At 36.2% G+C, this 27199-nt stretch overlaps 2 protein-coding genes across 8 annotated transcripts in view; one reads left to right on the forward strand and one right to left on the reverse strand.

The window, feature by feature from the left end:
* Nucleotides 1-354: 354 nt before the first annotated feature.
* On the forward strand, nt 355-18624 carry Pdk (pyruvate dehydrogenase kinase). 4 transcript variants are annotated; one of them, XM_072011710.1, is made up of 8 exons: nt 355-712; nt 14038-14245; nt 14402-14604; nt 15002-15166; nt 15470-15645; nt 16226-16450; nt 16534-16757; nt 17242-18624. In XM_072011710.1, exons 1-7 carry the CDS (start codon nt 610-612, stop codon nt 16720-16722), a joined length of 1269 nt encoding a protein of 422 aa, XP_071867811.1. In that variant the 5' UTR covers nt 355-609; the 3' UTR covers nt 16723-16757; nt 17242-18624. The 4 variants fall into 4 exon arrangements, with proteins under 4 accessions (XP_071867811.1, XP_071867813.1, XP_071867812.1 ...); XM_072011711.1 differs by having other exon boundaries at nt 356-712; nt 14420-14604; XM_072011712.1 differs by lacking the exon at nt 14038-14245.
* A 651-nt stretch (nt 18625-19275) lies between these two features.
* Nucleotides 19276-27199, reverse strand: part of Atos (atos homolog atossa) — a 45614-nt gene continuing 37690 nt past the window's right edge. For 3 of the 4 annotated variants that reach the window (XM_072011664.1, XM_072011663.1, XM_072011666.1), the window contains 4 exons: nt 24598-27076; nt 24133-24454; nt 23662-23861; nt 19276-23020 (listed from right to left, as the gene is read on the reverse strand). In XM_072011664.1, coding sequence (XP_071867765.1) covers nt 22852-23020; nt 23662-23861; nt 24133-24454; nt 24598-27076 — 3170 coding nt within the window. In that variant the 3' untranslated portion in view covers nt 19276-22851. The remainder of the gene's footprint in view (nt 23021-23661; nt 23862-24132; nt 24455-24597; nt 27077-27199) is intronic. The other variant, XM_072011665.1, reaches the window with a different exon arrangement.

A 27199-nucleotide genomic window follows, 5' to 3' on the forward strand; every position in this document is an offset into this window, starting at 1 on the left:
TTCATAGACGTCTTATTCTATTCGGAAATATTAATCGTATATCTACTCACACTTTTATTTACGTAAATCTTTATTATTGACTTCACATCACACGCTGACATTATATCTTTTGTGTAATAATCTTTATCAATTTTTCATTTACTTATCACTGATTTTGCCAAAGGTGTATTATTATAAAATTCGTCACGTAAGAAATTTTTCGTAACCGAAAAATCACGAAATAAAAAAAACGACAAAGGAGAAGGATATTTTGAATGTGGCGCCTCGGGCAACCCCACTTTTCTCCGCTTGATGGAAGTCATGTAAGGGGTACGCAGTCGCGCGATCGGGAGCGAACATATAGAGGATCCCTTTCTTGAAACGCCAGTAATCGTGTCTAGTCTTGCCACGAACCATTGCGGTCGGAGGTGTCTCCTATCCACGTACCGGCGTACTACTCAAAGAAGCCTCGCTGTTCAACCTGCCTGCAGTAGATTCTGACAGTATTCCCGTGTCTTTTAAACGACAGCAAAAAATTCTCAGACTAAGCTTTCGAATTTTGAGAGAAAAAAGTCGAAGGAAAACCAAGTCGACGGCTCATTAAGTTCATGTGTTACGACGTACGACGAGATGAAGCTCACGCAAAAGTGTTTCGGGAACATCAGCAAGATGCTGGATTTTTACTCGCAATTCAACCCCTCGCCGCTTTCGATAAAACAGTTCATCGATTTCGGTGAGTGTGAGGAGCTCGCTTTATTGGCAACTTTACACACCTCATCCAATTCTGAGCCTCAAGTGTCGAGAGACGTAGTAGACTGTATCTCCTTTTAACTACTCCTCGCTTTTGTTTTTGTTTTCTCGTGTCGTTGTTTAGTTAGGAGAGACGAGAATGGAATCGATCGAACAACGACCTCGATAGAGCACGGGATATCATCTTCAGGGTCGCTTCGGTAAAATCTTGCAACGATCTCGGGGCATCGTCCCCGTAGCTAGTTTATATTGTCAGTTAGCAGCGACGATTGAATGCCAGCGATGGCGTTACTACACCTTTTGTTATCGTGGCTTGATGCAAACCGAAAACTAATACTTTCGCGAATAGGCCATTTCTGTTCAATTGCGACTAATAATTCAGCTACGTCATTCAAATTATACGTGATCGATGCTCTTGTAGCAAAGTATAGAATTGAAAATGTGACATGATGTAATAGTCATATGAGTAAACAAAGTAGTCATCGCAACGTGAATTCCTTCTCTGTTCGACCAAGAGCCTTGATGATTAGGTTTTGAGTTAATTACAGCGTTGAATGATCGATTACTTAAAGAGTAATGTCAAGTGCGTATAACTTACTGCAAGATTACTGCGTGTAATCTTCCCAAATTTGTTTTTCTTTTTTTTTCTTCATATAAAATTGAATCAGAAATATTAATACTTTTGATATCAGGTACTTAAAGGTCGGCAAGACAATAGGGCTCGAAATTGTTACACAGAATCGAGATTTTTCAGTAAAAAAGCCATTTACAATCCATATTTACGCATTTCAGCCACAGCAATCTAACGAGTATCGCGAATTTCTAAAAATAAAATAAATCGGAGCTTCCTTCGCGAAAGATACGAAGAAAAGCGCACACTTGAAATTTCAAAAGAAATTCAGGCATTAAGATGATGTTACTCTCGGCTTTCCCTTTATCGATCCCCAAATGTCACTGCACTCGTGCAAATGTCAGATTCGTAACAGTTTTCTTAATCTCAGCGCGCCTAATATCTTCGATTCTTGAATTATTCGGCATTTTTGATTAGTTGATGCGATATCGATTTCAGCACAGTGAATCCAATATCGTAATCATTTGGTCACCGAGGTCGCATTTAAGCTGAGATTAGCCCATAAAATCGTACGAATTTAAGCTTGCATCATTTATTAGTGAGATTACTCAAAAATTATGAGTTTGAGCAATGAAAAAATTATCAATTACTCTTCCATTTATACCTCTATATAAGATATGAAATCACTCGTTTAAAATTTTATATGTCTGGCTGAAATGGAAAAGAAGATTCGGATAGAATAGATTTTCTTAAAAACTACCACATAAATCTGTAAACATAAGATTCTTGGTAAAATATAATGTCGAAGGTTAAAGCTTAAGTAATATCATGGTTTATTATCTTTAAGGCTCTGTTTAATATGAGTAAGTAATACGTGGGCTTCTGTTCACAAGACTCATAATAACTTATCAATAATCTGTGAGATTGAAATTATTGTAAAATTGATGCGAAAATCCACTCGGGAGTCGTTCTAGACCAAACCAAAAGACCAAAACAGAAACACTCCTTTATAAGGATTATTTAGAATAAAGATGTGATATAATCGTTTTAAAACCCGAAATTAATATTGTAACGTTTCCATTCCTGTTATATTTCCAACCCAAAAGTTATATTTTACAAAGAATAAATAAACAAGAAAAGAAATGAAAACTTCCAAACATCGTCGGAAACAAATTCGTCTCCATTTGCCAGCGTTTATTTTCAGAATAAAAACCTTTCTCAACAATAACAGACATAATGCCCACTGCATTTTTTCCTCATTTCGTTAACATTGTATTTATGTATATATATATATATTTCGTCTGTCGATTAACTTTGTTGTCGAATGTCAGTCGTGCACAGACATCACAGAGTTCAGCGTGTCTCGTATTTCAACATCACGCTATTGTCCATTCTTGTTAATGAGTCGACAACTGTACAGTCACCATATTCGCATGTATGTCAACAGAATGACAAAAAGTGCAATCTATACGAATTGAGGAACTCGTATCGAGAAATAGACATTATTTAAAATATCGAACATTTTATATTACGGAATCGATATAAAAAATTATTTATATTGCAAAATATATTTGATTAACCGTCGAATGAAAATATTTCTAGAAAAGTAACTATTGTTACGAGATCCGCAACTTTTTAAGAAGTTGTCGGATTTTTCTTTGACATTGCTGATACATTCTGACGTCCGCTCCGCTACCGTCGTCATCACAAACGGTTGGTTTGTTTAAAATTAGTAACGACGCTTGATTTTCAAAACAGAGATCAGGACTCGAGCGGTTTCACGCGGCGAGCAATTTAGCTACGTTATTATCAAGAATTCTATGCAGCGTTTTGTTTGTTAAGTTGATTATGCGGCTGATAAATAATGCCAATGGCACGAGTCACGAGGCGCAATAACATCCTGTCTCGCATTTTATCCGCACCGTCTACAGTCTGGAATTAACGGATGTTCATTCGTTGTTTTTTTTTTCGTATATTCAGTCACGCATCTGCACGTGTCTATCGTTTTTTTTATGAAAATAAGTTTAACCAATATCGAATGAAAATTAAAGCCAGGCCCGCTGATAACGGGAATTCAGTCAGAATAAATATTGTCGCGATGTTTGCCTTTTGAGTGTTGCGCTAAAATCAGACCTTGGCGAATCTGGTTCACATAGATCGCTTTAACTGCACTGTATAGCAAAGTGGTACTCTAAACAGAGGTACTTTCTGTCAGAGTGCCTTCTTTCACGTGGAAGCTGCTTAAGCCGCTTTTCAGGACGTAGCAAACAATTTATGGGTCTTTTGATCCATGAATAACGCGTTGTAATTCCTCAAATTATCATCAATGGGACGAACAAACTAGTTCTTGTGCTTGTATTTCGCATTTTCTACACTATTCGCAAACGATAACTATAACGATATTTAGATTTATTTAAGATATGCAAATGTATTTCTACAAAATTAGAAAAGACGATAAAGCATAGTATGTTGATGATTTCGTAGCGTGTCTACGCTGTAGATTGTTGATCGTAGATTTTGAACAGGTTGCAATCTACAAAAAGTCGAAGTTGACCAATCAACTTCGAAAGGGCAATTCTTACATCGAATTCGGCCACTGTCATTGGTTTCTGGCGACTTTCACGAAAATAGAGCAACGTATACATTAGTAGTACGAATGGAACGCTGGAATGCTGCCACTTTTTCACGTCATTCGATCAACGTGGGCGCGAAAACCTTTGGAATTTGAACTTTCAATACATTTCGCTTTAAATTCGCGCCAGCGCAATTTTCACGTAGACGAACCCTGTTACTATTTTTTACCCGGAAATTGTTCGTAATTCCATACTAATTTCCCGAAAGCTTGTCATTATAATTGTTTACACGTTGAAAGATATAATAACTCTTGTAAATAAGCGATGATCCTATGAAATTTTGCCAACAGTTAAGGATATATCTGGTATTATTATGAAATGTGCAACAAGATGCAAAGATATATTTTTAGTTACATAATAATATGAAATTGATTATCGAACTTGAAAATTACTTATCGTCTCTTTCCTCTGTCGACTTTATTCGATGCCGAAGTTTTTAATTTAACAATAGGGTCGTGTTCTTTGTTTCAAACTTGAGGATATGCCACGAGGAAAGTTTGCGAGAGCTTGAGGGCTTCGTCAATCTTCCATTTGCATATCGTATCGTTTTCCACCAGCAATTTTAAGTAATTTTTTATTTTCTTCGTATCTTTGTTTAAATTTTACTGTGTTTAAAAAAATTAAGGTAACATGATGCGGTAAAAGCTGTTGGATGATTATAGATATAGAAATACAAAAACCTAACGAAAACTGCTTGTACTTAAACGACTCAGTATGCAATTGACGTAAGTAAAAATAAAGTTGCAGGCGGAGTGTTAAGTCGTGGTCTCTGAAAATCGATTTTCTAGAAATTATTTGTGACTTTAACCACACTCTTATTTTCTGCTACCATTTGTACTCTTGAGTAAATAATAATGTAGACCCATTAACGATATGGTGCGAAAGAGAATACACAATTTTTCGGCCGTGAGGAAGAAATTTAATAAATATTACTACTACTATTCTTGACTAAATTAATGGACCGAACTAAGGATGCATTTTAAAATATACAGCGACGTGTAAAAGATTTTTGCCGCGAGTTTAAGTCGTAACATATAAAATATTCGTTCTCGTTGCATCTATTCTTGTTCCTTTGGTAAATTTTCAAGCGGAGAATTTTCTCTTTCATAATATGGTTCTTTTGTTTATTCATATAAGCGTGGATAAACGTATTCCTTTTAGGATTCTGTAAAGTGAGAATATTAAAAATTCAACATTTCCTACGTTACCACTTAATATTTGCCTTTCTATCGATCTTTTTGTTCTGTAGAACAGCAATGGTTAAACGTTATGAACGCCAAACACGTAGCAAGAATTTCTGTTATCGGCGGCCTCCATCTAAAGCAGTAACAAGTTACTTCGATTTCATAATATTTTCAATTTATTCGTCGTGCTTTCGGTTCCTTTCACTCGAATTGAAACGTTGATTGCTCAACGTTGCAAATTTGCGGTATTCCTTTCTTGTTGTTAATTGCCCCTAAAATAAATTGACATTAATTCGACATTTACCAAGCGTTATCTAATTCATTTAGCGAACGTGTTTTCTGTATGTATACAGCGTAAGTCACGAGTCGCGCGTTGCCTATGAAGCGCGTGTATCTACGTGCGTACTGTTGCACATTGAGACTGAAACTTTAAAACTAAACAGTTGCTTCCTCTGACCGATTATAGATGCTCGTCGACCGTTCTAGAACTACCTATGGGACAGTACTTAGCACGTACAACAACGTACAGTAAAAAAAACACCGATAGCCGATGAGTAACAATTGTTTTCTTACCAACAATAATATTTTCCTCGTTGATTTGCTGAATAATTTACTTCCAATTCGTTGAAATTAAGTTAATAAATTCCTCGGTAATTATTTCTTTGCTAAGTGGAAAATATGAGTTACGAAGGACGTTACTGAGATGTAAAATTAGGAGACAAGAATACGTTAAATTAAATTATTAGAAATTTTTTAAATTAAATATACTATATTAGATAATAAAGTAATTAAAAAATTTTCCTTTCAACATATCGCAATTGAAATCCATTTATTTTTTTTTTTTCTTCTTTTTGACCAATATTTTACATTCGCAAGAATTAAAATGGACTTGATAGAAGTTAATTTGTCATTATTAAATATTAATGTTACGTGTTAAGTTCAATTCCATTACTGTAGTAATTTCTCGTTAAAAAGCGACTCGATTAACGGGTTAAATTCAAGTTGCAAATGTGTTTACGTTAGATTCTTAGCAAATATCGTGAGTTGAAGTAGACAATTGTCTTGAAACGAGCGGAAAATTACGAAATACTTGTTAATTTACATACAATGGTGAATCATTGCACTCGCAATTCCCTCATGGGAGATGCGTCGCCTGAAAAAATGATTAGGATGCTTCCAGCAAGTTCTCCGCGAGAGGAGTAACTGGGACTGCAGTCTGGCCGAGTTTTTACTCCGAGACTGGTTTGCACTGGTAAAAGTATCGTTCATCCATTCCTTGAAATCCGACTAGTAAACGATGTCTAGCCTTGAGAAAATAGGTGTTTTCTCTCTTCCGGATTACTTAGAAACATCCATCAATTTCAATTTCAAGTTATTACTTGGAAAAAAAAAAATAAAAATAATAGAAAATATATTTCTATGCAACCTTATATGATAGAAATGTATTTCCTTATACATACAATGAAAAAAATACGGAGAGATATTTTTATTTATTTTCTGACGATAAGACAAACTTTCTCTGTTATTACCAAACAACGATTTATCTGCTATGCTTATATAATCCCTCGACACGTGGATTATTTACACGTAAGTATCAGATATCGTGACATGTTAAAATATGACGCAACACGTAATTGGCAATTAAAATTTGTTCGATAAATTTTTATTTCGTTTGAAGTTATCAGTAGCCATGAAATACTTAGCGACTTTTTGCGAAAAGAAGCGACGCAACCATTGGTATTCAAGAAGAAGATGACAACGATATAGGGTTTACGAGTTCCACATTAAGCGACCGTTCAAGCTGTCGACTTTTGTAGAACCATCGAAATTAATATTGTCGATCGTCCTAAAAATATTTCGTAACACGTGATTTTCCAGTTGAAAATGAAACGTGTACGCTTCTATTTCCCCTGTGGAAGTTTGAGCAACTCGAGGGAATTATCAAATATTCTTGGAGGTCCTTGTCGATGAAATTTCGGTAACCATCGATGGTCAAGTTCATCGGGACTAACATATGCGTTGGCATGGATAAAATAGCTTTCTCGTAGGCCACTTTGTACCATGTTTGCACTTTCATTATCATCGAGAAAATGTTCCTTACACTCTCGCGTGTACATAAATCGGACGCTACTTCGCGTCCTCCAATTTTATTAATGCGTCGCTGTTATACGATACTGGCTTATAACGTCCGCCGGAAATAGATCTATTTTTACGAAAGTACCTACCTCGTTCGATTCGTAAAGTAAACTAAACCGGGATAAAGCATCTACTGTCACGGAATCAGAATGAATAAAGAAGTGACTAAATCTGATTTCAAATAATAAAATAACGAAGGAACGTCCTAAATCGAATGTATTTATAAACAGACTTCGCGTATATTTGTTAAATCTGTCGTAATGTGACTCTTGGGATATCTTGAAAGTCGAGGATCAAGATAATTGGAAGAAGATGAGAACGAAAATGAGAACTTCGAGTCGCCGAAGGAAATTGATTTAAAATAGCACGAACAGTCGAGATATGACGTAGATACTGTTTCTGAAGCCAGTTAACAAGTTTATAATGTTAGTTGTTTCTTTGAATTGAAAAAGCTCGCGTCTTTCAATTCTAATGCTCGATCCCCACAGAATCGATCGATCGATGTGTATACATATATTCGTTGCCGTCGTTTGAACCTCGACCTCCTGGTCGGAAAGTCATTTTCCACTTCGTCACGTCGAGTTTTCCAACAAAAACGAGAACGTTTAATTTCATCTTTCTCGTATTACATAAGGCGTGTGTGTAGTGTTAACATCAAAGTTAATGCTGTTAATCAACAATAATTACGTTCTCGAAGCGTGTTCAGCTGCACGTTGCAAGCTCGTTTTCTATCTTACGTAACGTTTCCTGTTCAGTTTTATCCTGTGGATATTAAACGGCCAATTATCTGAAATGAAACGAGTTTTCTACTATAACTACAATGACTCACGAAGTTATTCGAAAACAGATAAAATGATTCTATGAATATATTACGTATACATATTATGCGAAAGATAACCGCAGTATAAGCAAATTTGTATTTCAATGAAGTTTAAATACTTTGGGTATTTCATCTATTTTTGTATAATTAGCAATTTACTGCACTGTCTGTACCTTTTGATATTTTCAGATATAATACACAGTATAAGTTTAATAATATTCCAACAGTCTATAAAATATGCGGAAAATATATTATATTAATATTTTTATACACTATACGTATCCTGTGCATTTTTACGTCTCCAAATTTCACACACGTATTAGTAATGTTCTTGAAACAAATCTGAAACTATACGTAGAAAATATAAGATATTTAATGAAGTGATTTTTAATTAAATATATTACACATACACGTGTAGGCTGACTATTTTTACCGATATAATAATGACAGTCGCGACTTCGTGAATTAGAGTACATGTGCAAATTCGTTTTCTGCGGAAATGGAAATATCGGTCCGCAGATAGATAACGGATGGAGAAAATCGTTTCTATCTTCGTTTGTAGGCTGAATGATTTACAGCGATTCAATTCATGTTCCTCGGATGAAGGGCGTCAGTGCGATTGGTTTGAAAGCTCGCTCTTTTCATCGGAAACGTCTGTTTCTCGATATCCCGTTGCTTCGTTCTGATTCTCGGAAAAACAACGAACGAATGTAAATAAAATTATTAGAAAGGCGGATCGATATGTACGAGTCTGGACAGAGAGACTTTGTAGCAACGTGTTGTATTGAAACATGACCACGATGCGTCATCATTTACGTTTATCGTTGCCAGTATCACATACTGTATTATTGCTTCTATGCAAAAATCGTACACATGTATGTATGCACTTTTGCAAATGTCAATGTAACTTTTATATTATCTCTGTAACGCTAAAAGCCTTTAAACATTATCTGAAAATTGGAAAATTAGTTAGTACGCTATATCGTATCTTCTTCTTGGTTTTTAGCAAATAAAAATATTTAGTATTTAGTATTTAAAAAAGTAAATACTCGCGCGATCGATTTTTCTAGGTAATTAATAAAATAATTAATATCACAGTAAATCGTCGGACAGATTAATTGTTCTAATAATAATCGTAGAAAATTCGCAAATGTAATTAGAGATACAGAAAAGACACGGGATGATGCGAGATACTAAATTCTGAAGGGAATACTCGTGGCCTGGTACGTCGGGATCTACTTCGTCAGAAATAAAATAGGAGAACCTTATCGATAGAAGATAGATATTAATAGCATTTCTTGTGAAAGTTAAAGAAATAATATACTAATAATGATTTATTTTATCTAAATATCGTAATGAATACTAAATATAAACTATGTATGAAGTATGTCTCTGCAAAATATATACTGCGTATGTTTTCACCACTTTACTGTGTATATCCTTATATTTCTGGAATCTTAATTTTTTCATAAATGCATAAACGTCCATAGTTTATGAATCGAGGACAGAGCTTGATATACTTTTAAAACGAGCGTTATATCATCTGCTAATCATGAGGTAAAAAATTACAGAAATACTTTCGCGCGATATTTCCTTATTCGATAAAGCAATGCGGTCCTATTAAAAGAAACGATAACTGAATATAATCCTTTTAATTCTCGGAGAGCGCCGTGAAATAAAAGATTCCTTTGGAAGCTTGAGAATCCATCGCACTCTCATTAGATCAAAGCTACTAATTACGCGATTCACTCCAGGCGACTGGGTTTAGCTTCATTCGCTTCTTCGTTACCTGTTCTTTAATTCGCTAAAGGTTCTCAATGATACGACGCATATGGGTCAAGTTGTTTGCTGTCGAACAGAAGTTAATTCGCTTTTCATTCAAGGAAAAATCGTGTCACGTGCGTTCGATTATGGCATACTGTTCGTTAGAAACTTAACAAATAGTCGTATTTCATTCTTTTTTTATCATTTGTCGAAGTTTATTACGACCTATTACACGAATATGCTCGCAGTCTACCGATTAGGTTTGCTCCTTGAACGGAAACTTATTCGATAGGTTTCATTTATGAATTAGCTACCAAGGAAAGAGAATCGATCACATTGACATTTGAAATAAGTAACGCCGTCAATCGTAGAATCACCATTGTCATTTCTGTATTATGCAGCTGCACTTGTCGTCTTCTTCCCTTTAAAATGTCCGTGCAGGTTCTTAATGATCCGATTGAACTGCTATAGAAAACGTATGACGTTCTCGAACGGGCAGAGAACAATCCATTGAGAGACATTGCGTGCTTCACTGCAATTCCATGCAGCGTCTGACCTTGCGAACAATCGCGATGAACTCCTTGGCAAATCGGCCAATGGACTGTGCACCTCTGGACGTAAGGTGAAGCACTGTTTCATTAATGACATGCATAAGAAAAACGATCGACGTGCAGAGTCCGTCTGCAAAATATATAATCGCACGAAATATGTAAACAATTTCGATTCTTTCACGTTGTTGTTCACGTTCTGTTTGCTTTCAAAACATGTCGATCCGATTCCGCAATACCGTATCAATTAGGCACGGTTTTCTTCTTTGTCTGGGTCGCGTTATCGGCTCAATGAAATTTCCAACACTTTTTGTTTATCTCGAACGGAACGAGCCTCGCAGAAAGTATTTTTTACCAAAACACGTAGCGATTATTTTCTCTAACTACGATTCATGTGTTTTATCTGTCAGAAGGTTTTTTACGATCGTCTGATTCTTTCCTAATTAGTGCGATCTCATATTAAAAAGAAAAACAAAAAAACACGAAAGAGGTTGATAATTGGGAAGTTTTTCAACATCGCAGACGCATGAACCAGAAAGAAAAAGATAATATTGCCAAACAAGAGAGTACTTGCAATATTTGAAAATTATTATTCTTAAAAGACGCAATACATCGTTTCTCAATATTTATGGAAACTCAATTTAAGGAATTCTCTGGGAAAGGCATACAAAACAAAATAATTAACCGAGTAATAAATTACGTTTCGGTTCTAGTTATTCCTTTTAATATTAGCTACAGTTCAATTTATATTTGTTAGAATAACATGGAATATTCTGATATTTGTGCAAATTTATATTTATGTAAACGTAATTAACGAGATACAATTTACAAAGAAACCTTTCGTCCTCTGTATGAATATTATAACCAGTTTACGAGGCTCTTAACAAATTTTATTCCTTTCATGTCTGTAAGATAAATAATAGTGTCATAAAAATAATTAATAAAAAATTATTTTCTCTATATATCTATCATAATCCTGCTAATCCCTTTTCAGTAATGTTTCTTAGTTAATCCATGAAAGCAACAAAACGCACATATTCCTAGTAACTGATTTAAGAATAATCTTCACGAGATATTGTACAGCTTAAATGTTATTTGATGTTACAATCGAATGATAATGATACTGATATAGATATCGATGGCGATCATTTTATGGTTTATCCCACGGATTTTTGAACAGATAACTCAACGAAAACCAGTTTGTTTTGATCTATTTCGATTATAGAGAACTCTCATAAAAAATACCCTCTATCTTGTTCAGTCTGCTCGATGCTGATAAAACCAATAGGTGATTTCACGGCAATTTGTTATCTTGACAGTATATCAGCTGCTCACCAATCTATCCAATTAGGAAGAAATGTAATTTCCTGTAATGGAAAACGTGACATTTGAAAAATTTCAATAGAAATGCTCTTATTATCGACTAACCTCGCTGATAGTCGAAACTCGGGTTTTAAAATTTGAAGGATTTTTAAAAGGAATTCCGATGTATGTCTCGATGCATTTAGTGATGAATTATTCAGATATTGGAAAGATCTCTCCATATTTTGATATAAAATCTACAAGCATGTGAAAGTATTATAAGCCTGGCAAATAGCTTATTTCTATTAAATTTTCATTTGTAATAATAGAAATTTCTGCTTAAAATTCTAATATCGTTAACAGATTGAACAATCTTGTGCGCAGATTATAAAACTTACTAGTATACGTGATATATATACATATGCGATCTCGTAAAATCACTCAACGAATACGAGACAAATTTAATCCAATTGAGCAATGAGATCAAGTTATTGTTCGATGGAAATGCGATATCGCCGATGACGTAAATGCTGGTCAAATCCTACTTCTGTCAACCGACCACTGCTTTATCACAAATATTTATATTCTTGATCAAACAGGAGAGACAGTAAAAGAGAATCTTGTCTGTCGATATACTTTACCGAATGTACAGAGAATTCTTTAATCTATAAAATATTAGAAAGAGCACGATACTTTGAATAATTTATGTATTTTTGCATATTACGAAAGAAGGTATGTACCTTCTTATGTGCATATTTGTCCTTTGAAACCCAGAAATATATAAAAATCCGCGGTTTATTCATCAGAGTCAATACCTGCAGGTCACAACGTCAAGTCACTTTTAACCGAAAGATACTTTTGGAATCCATTAAAGCCGCTGCTTCGGCTAAACAAATTTACCCAGACGTATCTCAGTCTCTTTCTTCCGTATTCTGAATAACTCTTCGTCGACTCAACGCCATGGTAATTAAGCAGTCCCGCTTTAATTGAAAATTAAATAATTAAACAATTGCGGCTCGGTTGTGACGAGATACCCAAGGATAGCCTTATTGTACTTGATGCAATGTGTACAATTAGACGTGGAATTAGTATTATTAATACTGATACACGTTAATACGATACATTTGTTATTTAGGTTACTAAGTCTAACAATACGGTCGATTGAACGACGTTTCACAGATAATACACGGCGCAATAAGTCGATTTCTCTGAAACAACCACTATCGATAGATACCGCTCCTTAAATTGTATCTAAAAATATTATTTTTGGTTGTAGTCGAGAATCTCGGTTCTTATTATCACGACTATTATAACAACAAGTTTAGCTATAATTATATTCTATCGATCAAACGATAAATTAAATTTTCAAAGAGACGTGCACGTAACTGAAATATGAAAAGCGTCTGTACCACGGCGATATGAGGCCAACGCCTTGCCAGAATTGATAAAACGTATCAATTTTGTCAGGCTCGTACCCACACGATCGAAGTAGCAAGGAAACGCATACACGTAAGCGCAGATGCAAGTATAATATATGTATGTAGGAAGGTTGATCTACGACCTACTTATAGCTTCCTAAAACGCGGTATGACTACAAAATGCTTTTACCAGTGATTCGCATACCTTTCTAATCTATGATAATTTAACACTCTAAATGGTTTCTGTTTCACCAACGAAGAATCCATATTACGATCATTTTCACATATTTCGTAAATGCATGAGATTTATCGAAACATAAAAGAGTAAATGAGAAGAAATAAATTTTCTCTACCAACGCGACGCATTGTTTCCTAATCTAAATTTCTAGATATATATTGATCTTTGTTCCGTCGACGAGGAATCGACGTTCCAATTATTTTTATATGCCATGATAATTTATGATATTTACCAAAATGTCTCGAAACGCAAAAGGAAAAACAAAGAGGAGAGAAAAATTTCTTCTTGACTGACGCAAATAAAACAAAACTCATTGCAAGATATCGCGTATCGTCGTTGGCACGAAATAAGCTACGTTTTCCATGAAATCGTTCTTCCTTTCCTATAGAGCAATCGAGCTTACGCAACGAGACTCTGTTTACAGAGTTCATCGTTCCGCCTCTCTTCGATGCATCAAAACAACTGCGAAACGTTTCTTTTTGATAAAGATTTTATATCAAGTCATTATCGCGAATTTTTTGTACGATTATCTCTTAGATTCATGCCGAACAGCCTGGTCTACCGATCACGAGACAGGCAAACTTGGAAATAACAAAATATATTTGCAGAATAATTAAAAAGAAAAAAAAAAAAAGCAAAGGAATAAGTGATTCATTATTGAATTTCTAATTATAGAAAATGTTGAACGTTTCAGGTCTAAGTGCCTGTGAGAGGAAGTCTTTTATATTCTTAAGGAAGGAGCTGCCTGTCCGATTGGCCAATATTATGAAAGAGATCCATTTGCTACCAGAGAATTTATTGAAAATGCCTAGTATGGGTATAGTTAATAACTTGTATGCCACTTCGTTTGAAGATATCATGCAGTTCGAGAAGGTTGAAGTGAACGAGACCACTTTAGACAAGTGAGTCTTCAACGTTAGAAAAATCTCTCGAGGGATTTACTTTCCATTCGTTCGTTACGATATCTCGTATAAAGATAACGCTCTTCGTGTCCAATTTCGATAAACAAATCACTATCTTCTTTCACACGGACATAAGTAAAATATGGTTAAATTAAGTTCGCTTTTGCTTCATAGATTCTGTCAGACTTTGGTTAAAATCCGCAACAGGCACAAGGATATCGTCGAGACGATGGCGCAGGGTGTGCTGGAATTGAAAGATGCCCACGACGTTGATGTTCAAACGGAGAACAACATCCAGTATTTCTTGGACAGATTTCTAATGTCCCGAATCTCTATTCGTATGCTCATCAATCAACACAGTAAGTTTATCGGTGCATTTCGTGTGAATTATAGAAGAAAGACACGATGGTCACTTTGCGATTAAACAGGTGAATTTTAATACGACAAAATTGAAACTGAAAATAACTTGTTAGGTTCGAAGATGAAAATCTCTAAAAAATACCTAATAGGTTGAAATTTTGCAGATGCCAAAGGTATAATTGTTAAGACGATTTGAAAAATTTTGAAAGGAGCGAGAAAACATGTGCTTAGTTCTAAAAACGAGTGAAAAGACAATTTAAAACTGCTTTTGTGTAAAAAAAAAAAATTAGGAAACACGTCTTGCCATGCTCTTTCCCTGCAATCTTCGTGTATTATCTAACGTACTCGGAGATGTTACGGATATGGTTGTTGAAAGAAGCATATCTTCTGTTGCAGCTCTTCTGTTTGGCAGCGAATTGAATGGGCACAGTACACACGTGGGATCCATAGACCCGTCTTGCGAGATTATCAGCGTTGTGAGAGACGCGTATGACAAAGCGAGATTGCTGTGCGATCAATATTATCTGGCTAGTCCGGAATTGATAGTCCAGCAACATAACGGCAAGTTTGAAAAATGTTGATTGTACTAGAGTATTGCTAGTAAGTAGTATAACATAATCAATTTTTTATAGTAGGTATAGTTTATAGACCATTGCCACGGTGAAACCTTTGAACTTCGCGATCAAAGATAATGTACGCGGAACAGGCGAAAGATATATAATAATGAGAAGCTTTCAATGTGGCAATTATTATCGCGTTTTTGATATAGACAGTGGCATAGAAAGAATGATAAAAGGAGAATCCTTCTATGAAAAAATTTGTTGTTTTACTGTTCGTTATTTTTTTTTTTTTTTTTCTTTTCAGAGCTGGAACGATGTAGTCAAATTAGAATAGTTTACGTACCGAGCCATTTGTTCCATATGCTGTTCGAACTTTTCAAGAACAGCATGCGAGCTATTATGGAGCATCATAGCTCTAGCGAGGAGTACCCGGCGATAGAAGTGATCGTGTCCCGCGGTGAAGAAGATATTTGCGTCAAAGTACGATTTACGAATCATTTTTAAATTTTGCAAACAATTATAGCAGTTAGAGCATGTAGTCAGACCGACGCGTAAATTACGACAATCGAGTCTATCAATAAACATAGTCTGCGTGGAAATTGAGTCAGACGTTTCGCCAACATTGATATCGAATATCGGTGTGTCAGATATTCGATACGAAACATGCTCGCAATCAGAGCGTGTTAACTATATAGAATATCATCAAAATGTGGAAACAATCGTAAGATCTGGATGTAAGAAGCGGCGAAGAAAGTAGAAATTGAATTCTTACAATTCCCTTCCATAGTCACAATTTTAAAAAGCAGAATTCGTTAACGTGGATTAATCCAAGAAAAAAATCGCGAATGGAATGTTGCACTACCGCGATATTAATCCTTAATGAGTTAATTACTTAATTAATTGAAATATATAAAATATCCAAAGTATAGTAGACGTTATATAACGTTTAATAGGTAAAACAATTTTCCACCCAGGTTCTAAATCTTTAATTATCTTGGCAAAAGTATAAGTTCGCATAAATGTCCGCGGTCTAATTACATTACATGGAAAATTCTTGTAGATGTCTGACAAAGGTGGTGGTATTCCACGCTCGCAAATGGACCATTTGTTCAAGTACATGTACAGTACAGCGCCTAAGCCAACCAGAACCGATGCTCACACCGTTCCACTTGCTGGATACGGCTACGGTCTTCCAGTATCACGATTATACGCTAGATATTTCCATGGTGATCTCGTTCTGCAAAGTTGCGATGGTTATGGTACCGACGCTATTATATACCTTAAGGTAAGAGCCGTGTATTGTAATTTCATAACGTGGTATAATATTGTCTTGTTCTTCGTCCATTGAATCGACGTTCCGATCGACAGGCATTGTCGAACGAAGCCAACGAGCTGTTACCAATCTTCAACAAGACTTCCTCCAAGTTTTATCGAACTCAAGTATCAACTACCGACTGGAGCAGTCATTGCGGTGGTGGAATGGCCACGAGGCAACTACGTATGAGCCACGACCAAGGGCACAAACTCCCACGTGGAAAGGAGGTCAGCCATTGCTAGTAAAATTCCTTGTCTATGGACCAAAGAGAGGAGAAGTAAGTATATATTCGCAGATTTCGACGTTTGAAGAGCGCGCGAGAAAAATATGACAAGACCATTTTTGTTGATTCTCTGACTTTTGCATCATCCGGTGGTTTAAACCATTGTTACACTGTTGCAAATTTTTATCATTATTATTTATATTTTCGTAAGAACTTTTGTAAGAGATATTATCGTTGAAGAAAGGCGCAAATGTAATTCTGAAATCAAGTGGAAATATAATTTTGATGTGCAATTTATCTTCTATGGAAGTTTTTCTAGAAAATTTCTTTCCGCGCTTCTCAAATGTGACTTTCATTCTTTTCTCGTGTGAATTATTATTATTTATTCTCCTGTAATTTAGAATACAATCTCACAACTCGTAGGCGAGCAGTGCGTTTTTATTTGCAAAATGTAAAATTGAGTTCACGCACTCTTTCCATCATAGTTAAATGTCTATTAAAAACTGATATTTCGTGTCTGCATTATAATCGCTCTTAGTGTTTCAGTGTTTCCTTTTTAACGAGGCGTTCTGCTAATGAGCACTGACATAATCGATGGAACGTCGTGAGACGGAGCAGCTGCTTTTGCTGTAGGTGATTCGGAAGAAGCGACTTTCGTGTTACGATTTGTAGAGAAGTAGCAGGGATCTAGTAATCCGGTACATATTTTTCACGACAAACTAGATAAACTAAAAAGAAAAAGAAAAAAAAAATAAAACTAGACGTCTGGCCGTGATAGCTGCAATAGCGCTATTGCTTCGTCAGGGACGTCAAGTGTCTGATTGCTCGTTGTACAACGCCCACATATCACGACTATCAAAATTTGACTGCACTTCGCGCGTTTCTGGTCTTTTTTTTATTTTCTCTTATTTTCTTTTTTAAATTCATTCGGCGCAGTAACGCAAAACGAAAATGATTAAATGTATGGAGCACCCAGATACCTAAGAAAGTTAGTTCTATTAATTTTTAATTTTTTCTGTTTAGGCAAAAAAATTAAAAATTATAGAATTTACTTGGACACCCCATCAAAATCATTTTCTTTCTTTTTTTTTTATATCTATAAACACACGTGTTTAATGCTTTTATTGAGTCAGCATTTTAATTGTATAATTAATTTTATTGTATATAACTGCTTTTATTCGAGCGAGAAAATGTGCAAACGTACGTTCGGCTGAACTTCGTGATCGATCGATACGAAAGCGAGGAGGAATTTTCCACTCGTTAGGAGGAATTTTTATAAAAGGATGCCACAAAATGTGAACTGTGATTTGATGCGTAATTTTAGTTAAATGTAGCTAGGCGAACTTCGAACATGTTAATGTACGATGTTATCCACGTCTGTGAATTTTAAACTGTGTAAAGAAACGAAGAAGAAGATCGATAACTTAACGATTCCTTAGACGTGCGAATTAGATAAAAATGACACGAGAGTCGGGACGACTGGCTGAAAAGAATAATGAACGATGATATTAATATCTAGCTTCATTTTCAGGAAAGTATTTTGTATACCGTGTAACAAGCAACAGAGAAATTCTTAAGGAGCACTTTCAGGTGTCCTAGTTTTCAATGGAATTTTTATAAGACTAAGCGAAAACAAAGATTTGTACATGCAATAAATTCCTTTCCTCGCAAACACCGTAAGTTTCGTACGTATTTCGTTTATATTCTAAGGTATTTTACATGCATTTCATCATGAACGTTTTAAATTCAGCCAAGAAGGAACTCGAAAAGATTTTAAATAACGCAATATCGTCACCACGTTCGTGTAGAATCTTCTTTGTGAACTCTCTATTTTCGAATGCGAAGCGATACAACATCGCCCCTGTATATTTTATCCGAAATTACGTAATAAAGACTTCTGTATATGTTTGTAAAGAGTTAAGTACGATAACATTTAATTTTCACAAAGAAACAGGTACAACTTTCATACCTTAGAATACTAAACAATTTTTTAGTCTTTACCCTTCTTAGGATTACTGTAAAGAGACTGCATAATTTGCGTATTTGCTGCACGTTTTCTACGATTTATTATCATTTTATTTCTTCAAACGAGAGTGACTATCATAGAGGGAGAGAATTTAAAGAGAATTGCGAGCTATTCGTAAACTCGTTACACTGTGACGCGAGAATTATATCCCGTCGTAGGAACGACGTCATTTCTACGAATGTGTTTTCTGTGGAATTCGATTCATGAAATGATTTCACAGTGTAGCTGCGAGTATACTCTGTATGTTTCCCCCGTGTATATAATTCTAAATTTCTAGAGCACTCGGATTAATGTTTGTCTAGAAGACAGTTTCGAGTTATAATTATAGACTGTAGGGGCATTCGCGTGAGTAACGCGAGTGAACAATTGTAAACATTGTTAATAAATATATTACAAGATAAAAATGGATAATGTCATTTTTTCATAGTTTAATATTAAACGATTATGTGCGAATGAATTCGAAGAATCTAATTCGGTTTGACATCAATACAGCATACAAGGCTTCGATGGAAATTACTGGTCTTATCAAGTAAACACACAGAATAATTGTTGTAATGCATTGCTGTAGTTTTATTACGTTTGGCCATGCGTACCATATGTGAGTTCGCTCTCGACAAATGTTTCTCTCTGACCTTACGCTTCGCTCGCTAAAAATAATAAAAAGTATATCTTAATAATAACAATAATTTTCATTTATAAAATAACACTACCCTATGTACATGTCTGGCGTCCATCAATGTGTTCAGGTGATTCAACAAATGACTCAACAAAACGTTCTACAATTAGCATTGACAAATAAAGCTCGCAATTATCATCGATCGAACGGTGTTCATCTTCTTTTTCTCGCTGTTCTTTTTTCTTTCAATTATCCAGAGACCGAACAATCGATGATAATTTACAAATCAGGTTCTAGCCACGTCGACGTTTGGTAATTAAAATTATATACTGGCAATAAAAAATAACTTCCATTAAAGAAAACGCTTTAAAATGTAATCGAATGAAAACAAAAACTAAAACGCATTGGAGAAAATTGATAAAACGAAATGGAAGTAATTATGAAGAATAAAATAAAATCTTTTATGGCCAAGAAATAAAAGTTAAAATAGTGATCGAAGCTGTTGGATTCGAAACGTTTGCGTCGTTGAGCGCTTTCGAAAACCTATCTTTTCCTCATTTTCCTTTTGTTGTTAAGTTTGGCACCGTCGACTTAACTCGCCCCCTTTTTCCAGCAACAAGAGAATGCATTTCGACTTCGAAGTAATTACGAACCATTATTCCGACAAAAGTTTATCACAATAATAAAATTCTTAGTGCACGTCCTACAAGTTAGTGTACAAGTTAGTCATCTCTCGATTGCAAATTCCAAAAATACAATATTCGTATTCTCCTCCTATCTCCATGAATTTTTTCAAGAAAGGTACACTAATGAATTGCACATATTTTTCGTTCAATTTCCGTCGTATGAAAATTAATTACACGCATCGTTGAGATCTTCCTGTTAAAGCTACCAAGCGACTTTTCAATGAATTGGGAAAATATGCTATTAAAATTCGCAGCGTGTACACTTCGTTTCTCTAATCGTCCCACAAGCGAGATCCAATTGAAAAAAAATTCGTTTAAATCGGTTGGCAACAGACATCCAATACTTTGGAAAAAATTTATTATTCATTGTGGCGTGGAGGTGATGATACTGAAGTGGAAAAACCATAGAGAACAAGACGAGTTTCCCGTGATTTTTAGATATTTTTCAATGGACCCCGCTTTTTCTTTCTGCTTCTGTTCAGATGGGATCTCTCGATCAGGCAAACAACTATTGCTAAAACCCCCTTAAATTGTTATTCAACGATTCATCTATGCTACAATGTATTTACAGCATGGCAGTGATTACACACTCTATATTTCCTTGCCGTACAATACACGTGCTACAGAAACTTTTGCAACGTTAAAACAGCTTAATTCTTCATCGACCAGTGAATTTGAAGTAATATTCTCGTATGATTCAGGCGAAGTATTATCGACGTGGATCAACGTAAACGTACTCGTCAGCATACGTAAGAGTACATATTTCTCGTTCTGAAAGACAAATTTTTTTGAACGAATCACAAAATCCATCTGTTACGTCTACGTGTCTCCACCGTGTCAAGTTAATCGAATTCTATTTTTAATAAGAGCGAGCATAACAAATGCCCGGAAATTCACCTGAATTGACATCTTATTTAAATAGCAAATTTGGTCGTGTGTAGATCTAAAAAATTCGACAATTTTTCATCTGACAGAAGTCACAGAAGGCGCTGATAAGTTAAACGACAAATTAAAGAAGTTTCGCGATGAAAGAAAAGTCATTGAGTGATCCTTCAGGTGAAATTTCAAGCGGTCTTCGTGCGAATGCGAATAGTTTTCTTCCTAAATTATCTTTCTGTTTTCCTGTTGATTTCTGTTTTCTCATGCGCGTAGAAAAATAAGGGAAACGTACCGTCATTTAATATAGAGACAATAATGAGCGCCGTGTAACTGCGAAATATATGTGTAATTTTTTTTTTTTTTACGGTTAGTAGTTACGCTCGGTTACATTCCTCATACGACATTAGTATGATTATTAATTAATCTAGGACATATCCACTACTCAAATAGATACTTTATAATATAATTACTCTTTATAATCTATCAAAATATTCATCACAGTGCTACGGACACAAGATTGTGTTCTGTTTATACGTGTAAATAATGATTCTTTTTCTTCGAGCAGGAAAAGTCGTGTAATCCAGCCACTCGTTGATTCGCAAGCTACACCATTTCATACTTCTTACATTTTTCTTTCTATCTTTCTCCCCCCCCCTCTCTTTCTCTGTTTCTCTTTCTTTTTCTTTCTCTTGTTGCTTTTTTTTTTTTTAATAAAATAAACGACGATGTCAACCGTCTTTCAATTTTCTTCTGAAAATATCAACGAATCGATAAATGGTATCTATTTAAATTACGCTTTAAACGATTTCCTAGATCACATAGTTCTCTATTTATCATTTGTACAATAGTTTGAGGATTCTTTTAAATGTCAACGAGAGACCTGATTCTTGATATTTTCTGTGCTCGTATCACTTATTTTTTGTTCTTCCTTCTCTCTTTTTTTACTTCTTTCTTTTTCTAACGTAGAGTGCTACACACATATGACAGTATCATCCCGTTTAAAAAATTCTTAATCGACTTTTACATATGACTTATATTTACAACAATAAATCAGAGAGATGGCCTAGCAAGGAGATCGTCTATCTTATAATTAAATCGACGAACTCGGGACAACTAGAAACCTTATTCGTTTCCGTCTGAAAATATACGATTAGTATGAACGCGTTCGAACGCGAGAAATATGAAAGACAAAAATTCAAAGCGACAATCATCGTCGAAAATCCAAGAACGAATATAGCGAATATACAAATTCAATTCGACGAAAAATAATAATTCATTCAATTGAACTAAAAAATTTCGATCCGCAAAGAAACTAAAACCGAAAGAAACCATTGTAAGCTGAAATTAATATACACCTTCTTTTTCCGCGTTGAAGATAACATTACCGGCAATTTGAGAAGAAAGAAAATAAATTGTAGCTAAACAATAAGCAAAACAATTCTTACTAAAGCGGCTCGCAATATGCCCCTTAGCATTCCTTTCTCCTTACCAATCTGGAACGTTACATTTACGAAAGACGAAAATCTTCTCTTCTGAAACTTCCTGCAAACATTTTTCTCCAAACTGTTACGTTGCCTTCTCATCTTCTTCGCGAAAATAATCTCAGAATATGAATGCCCTGCTAAGGACCGCCAATATACCTTCTTTTTGCGAAGGATGGTCTTACTTTACTACAAAAATCTTTCTCCATCTGGACATTTTCTTCTTTTTTTTTTTTTACAACCTTCTTTCCTCCTCTTGAGAAGGCCATGTTCACAAAGATTTTCAATCAACTCCTTTTCATGATTATTCTTCGGTAATGTGAAAGATTTCTCAGGCATCGTTTCGAGAAGATCTGTTTAGAATCCTAAAAACAAAAGCTGGTCTCTGCTAAACCTCTGCGTGAAGGGGACTAGGCGAGCGGAGTGACTGACAGCAACCCCATGGAAAGAGCCACGTGGCTCAGCACCTTGGCGAAAATTTTGGATTGGTAGGACCATGGATGTAGCTTCGTAGTTCCTTTGGTGGCTCTGACCCAAAATCCGACGCCGTGTCAACGTCGGACTTGCGACAAATGATCATACGAATGTCCGTATGAAGATAAATCCGGCCAGACTTACCGGACATAAATCTGAAATGAAATATTTGACTTTAACGTGGCAGTAGAACGATCTCTGGATGCATGCATGGTGGATGCATGGTGTTAGTTGCATATTGATAGGTAGAAAGTCAGTGAAGATTCAGTTAGTTATAGAAGAGAGCGATAGAAAAGCGCAAAATAGCAAAGATCGTTACAGAAAAAAGGATCGTTTAAAAAGAGACAAATCAACAATCGTGGCTTCCAGGAGTCTCTTGTATTATAATTAAACAATTAATAATATTAGTGAATTGATAAACTACAAATCGTTGGCTACTTATTTTTTAGAATATTAAAATTTCCAAAATTTCTTAAACTTTACTATTTAATTAATGTTAACAATTTAACAATTTAATTAATATTAATACAATTCTGCAAAAAGATTCAGATGTATATATCGAAGTTTACATTAACTGTCAGTGTTGTTATTCTAAAATATTATTTATTTATTATTTATAAAGAAATTCGCACGACGAAGCCTCGATTATTGTTAGGAATACTGGGCATGAAATCTTTGAAACTTTAATTAACGAGGAGAGATATCATCCCTTGACCATAGATAATTAAAATTTCAATGTTTACAAAATGGACAAAATTCGTCGTCTCTAACAGAAACGATGTACAGATGTACGCACCTAAGATGTACGAGGTAGCGTAGTGTTTTGTCCCGTAGTGTTCTCTGACGTAAAAAAGTATGAGATCGTGGTGGCATATCAGAAAGATCGTATAATACTACGAACATCTTAACGACTGTACCCAAAGGATTGAGAAGCGTTACTTGAATAGTACCGCTTCTTGGTACTTGATAGCCCTTTTTGCCCAAATTAATATGTGCCTATGCAAAAGTAACAGCAAGTTTGTTTTATCAATGTCACGTTACATTTCTAAATATATCATTCAAACACAACAATGATAATAACAAAACTCCTTTTAATCTAAAAAAAAAAAAAAAAGAACAGAGAAAAAGATGAAGAATTGCCAATTCGTAATAGTCCAATATTACAAAAGAAAAAAAAAAAGAAAAAAAAAAATAGAAAAAAGTAGAACAAATAACAAAACTCAAATGAAATAGAAAAAATACAGTAAAGAATATAAGATGTACGTACGAGATAGGGCGTAGAAACTTTATCATTGTCACCGAGCGTATAGAAGAACACAGTGACTGGAAGCTTTCGATGTTTCGGACAGAACGAACCGCTGGCACCTAATTCCGCCGTGAAACCGTGAACGGTGGACACAGGTTCGAGTCTACCATTTAAAGCTGATTCCTCGAAGCTGCCTAAAAGAGCATGACTCTGCGGTCTACTACGAGAAGTCGAACGTCTTTTTGGTGTCTCCTCTCCTTCCCCGAGATTCTCGGTCTCTCTGTCTGTTTCTTCCAAAGACACTGCACCTGGACTTGGTGGAGTGTTCAACTCGAACAGAGCACTGAAACAAAAAGCTCGTTTCAATTAAAGGAATCTTTTCACCGATATGTTCTTGTACCGTAGTATATAGAGTTGGCTGACGAGAAAGATATCGAATTTAAGATACGATTTGTCGTATTTTTCACCTGTTTCTTCGATTCGTACCTTCTTTTTGAGGAGACGGTATTCAGACTACTATCGTAATCGAAACAACAGCTGCCTCTTCTCAATGGAGCTGGACTGGATGTCAATGGTAAACCGGTTCTACTATGGAACACCATCGAAGCTGCGTTTTCCAATGATCGTCGAAATCTTTCTTGTTCGATGGCGGTCGGTACCACTTTGTCCACTGTTTCGTCCTCCTCCGTGATGGCATTGTCTTTACCAAGACAATAATTTCGATTCTTCTTCGCCACATTCGAAACAGAATCTTTACAAAGCTTCGACACAGTTTCATCTTCCTCCTCCTCCTCGTGCTCGGTTATACTATCTTCTTCGTTTGTACTATGCAGTCTATTTTGCCATTTGGACGTCTCGACTTCGTCGTAGTCGCAGCTATCCTTCGTGGAATTTGTACTATAGATACGTGAGTTTTGATGTGCGCCATTTGTACTAAGCTCTGAAGGATCGGGGCTCGCGTCACGCTTCTCCGTTTCTTCGATAATGTTCAGGAAATTTATCCTTCTCTTCGCTTTGCTATCCCTGAAGTTCTTTGGATCGTGTAGGCTTGGTTGGACGTTGTTGTACATGAACGAACGTTGAACGATCTGTTGGATCGCATCCTGCGGATTATCCTCTAATTTCTTCTCGTGCTCCTTCTTGAAAAGCTGTCGGAACCGATTAAATCTCTTGTTGAACGCCATTGGTAGAGACTTCTCATCCTCCATTGGCAGTTTTTGTTCCTGATACTTCTCGTTGGCCACGTTATTTCGATTGCTTTCCATTTCGTTGGTGGTCATTGCCAACGCGGACCTCGATTTGGTCCCACAAGGAACCTCCGACTGGTTCCCTCGGTCTTTGCTGGTTCGCAAAATTGCTCCCAATAATATATCTGCTTTGTTCGACACGTTCTGCAGACAGTCCATGGTGTCGTTCTTCCTCTTTTCAGAATTATTGCATTTGATCGCCTGTAGATTCTCGTTCGAATCATCGCCATCCAGCTTCTCGCGTTTCTGGGGATTGTAAATGTTCTTATTGCCATAGATCTCAGCGAAATTGGTCTTCTCTAAAGCTTGTTGGTCGTTTTTCCTACATAACTTGTGATTGCAACTTTCGCAGGACTTGGCACGGTTCACCAAATTATTTGTCGAACATTCGTTACTCTCCACATTCCCGCACTTCGTTACCGGCTTAATCGATCCATCTTCTACTGCTTTCTCCGGCTTCTCTCGTCTCTTTACCGACCTCACGCTTGTCCTCTTACGTTCAGACGGTGTTCTAGCTCTTAAAACAGCCAGAACTTCGTCGAATTCTTGCTGGCTTAACTCCAGATTGCAATTTTTAAATCTCACTTCGTTTCCGTGTTGCTCCTGACTCTTCAAATTCGTAGCTTTCACCTTATTCTCTATGTAGCTGATGTTTGGCGTGACTCCGAGAACTCGCCCAGGAACCTTGGTGAACCAATCCAAGAAACCTCCTTCCTCTTTCGTTCTGTCTTTATCGTCGGGAAACGATAGCTTGGATATTAATTGACTCAAATCCTTTCTGGATCTCCCTTTGTTATTGACGCCCCTGTCCGAGTCCGTGTCCGAAGCTTCTCGTCCTGACGACACCGCTCCAGAATTCGACAACTTGCACGACGACTTGACGCAGCTTTGATGCACCATGCAAGTGGAGTTGAAGGAATCCTGCTTTAAACGATTATTCGTCGATGGACCTGGATTTGATTCGTGGAAAGGACTGGGTTGCCTAAAGGGATTGATCACGACACTCGAATCCTTGCTGACTGGCGCTTTGCAGATTCTCTCAGAGTCGTTGAAATAAATTTCCTTGTTTCCGCGCAAGCTCTGAAAAGCGCACTTGCCATTTGCGTTACTATTATTCCAAGACTCAACGAAAGACCACGGCAGCGACGAATTGAACGGTATCAAATTCTCAAATATCCCATTCTTCTCCAACTTTATTTCTCGTTCATTCTGCTTCTTCTCCAAATTGCACTGTTTATCTTTAGAATTCGACAACGATTTTGCATCAGGATCGTCGATCGTTCGTTTGTACCGTTTCTCAGTGTTCCCATCTCGCCCGTCGATGCTCAGCTGCGTCTTAAAACACCGCTCCAGATTATCTGAGTTTAGGTTCTTTCTATTCCTGATGCTGTTCTCCTCGAATTTGCAGTTCTGGCCTTGCACAAATTTAATACCGCGATTGATCGAGATCTCGGTGGAACATTTCGGGTAGCTCGAGCTCTGACTGTCTTTCTGCGATTCTTGCGTTACAGCTTCCTGTACCGAGGGAAGAGGCATCGGTTGAACCGTAACGCAGGAATTTGCGTCTGTTGGACCACACGGAAGAGATCGACGACGCTTTCTCTCGCGGTTCTGTCGTGGAATCGCTGGTGATGGCGGTGGAACGTCCTCCTCGTCGCAAGGACAATGATGTTTGCCGGGCTTGTTGCAAGGCGTTTGCAGTCTGTCGTCCACCAGAGCTGTTCCAATAAAACATATTTGTTTCACGACATATTCTAACTTCAGTATCGTAATGGACGTATTTCGAGCATCATCTTCGCTAATTTATTAACGATTTGAAAAAGCAAAAAGAAAGGAACATA

This window comes from Bombus fervidus, chromosome 10 (genome assembly GCF_041682495.2).
Source record: "Bombus fervidus isolate BK054 chromosome 10, iyBomFerv1, whole genome shotgun sequence".
In the NCBI taxonomy this organism is placed as follows: Eukaryota; Metazoa; Arthropoda; class Insecta; order Hymenoptera; family Apidae; genus Bombus; species Bombus fervidus.

Coding starts and splice junctions, on each gene's coding strand:
- Pdk (XM_072011710.1), top strand. CDS start 610: ATGAAGCTCACGCAAAAGTGTTTCGGGAACATCAGCAAGATGCTGGAT. Junction 713..14,037: donor AAAACAGTTCATCGATTTCG/GTGAGTGTGAGG, acceptor TGAACGTTTCAG/GTCTAAGTGCCTGTGAGAGG. Junction 15,646..16,225: donor AAGAAGATATTTGCGTCAAA/GTACGATTTACG, acceptor AAATTCTTGTAG/ATGTCTGACAAAGGTGGTGG.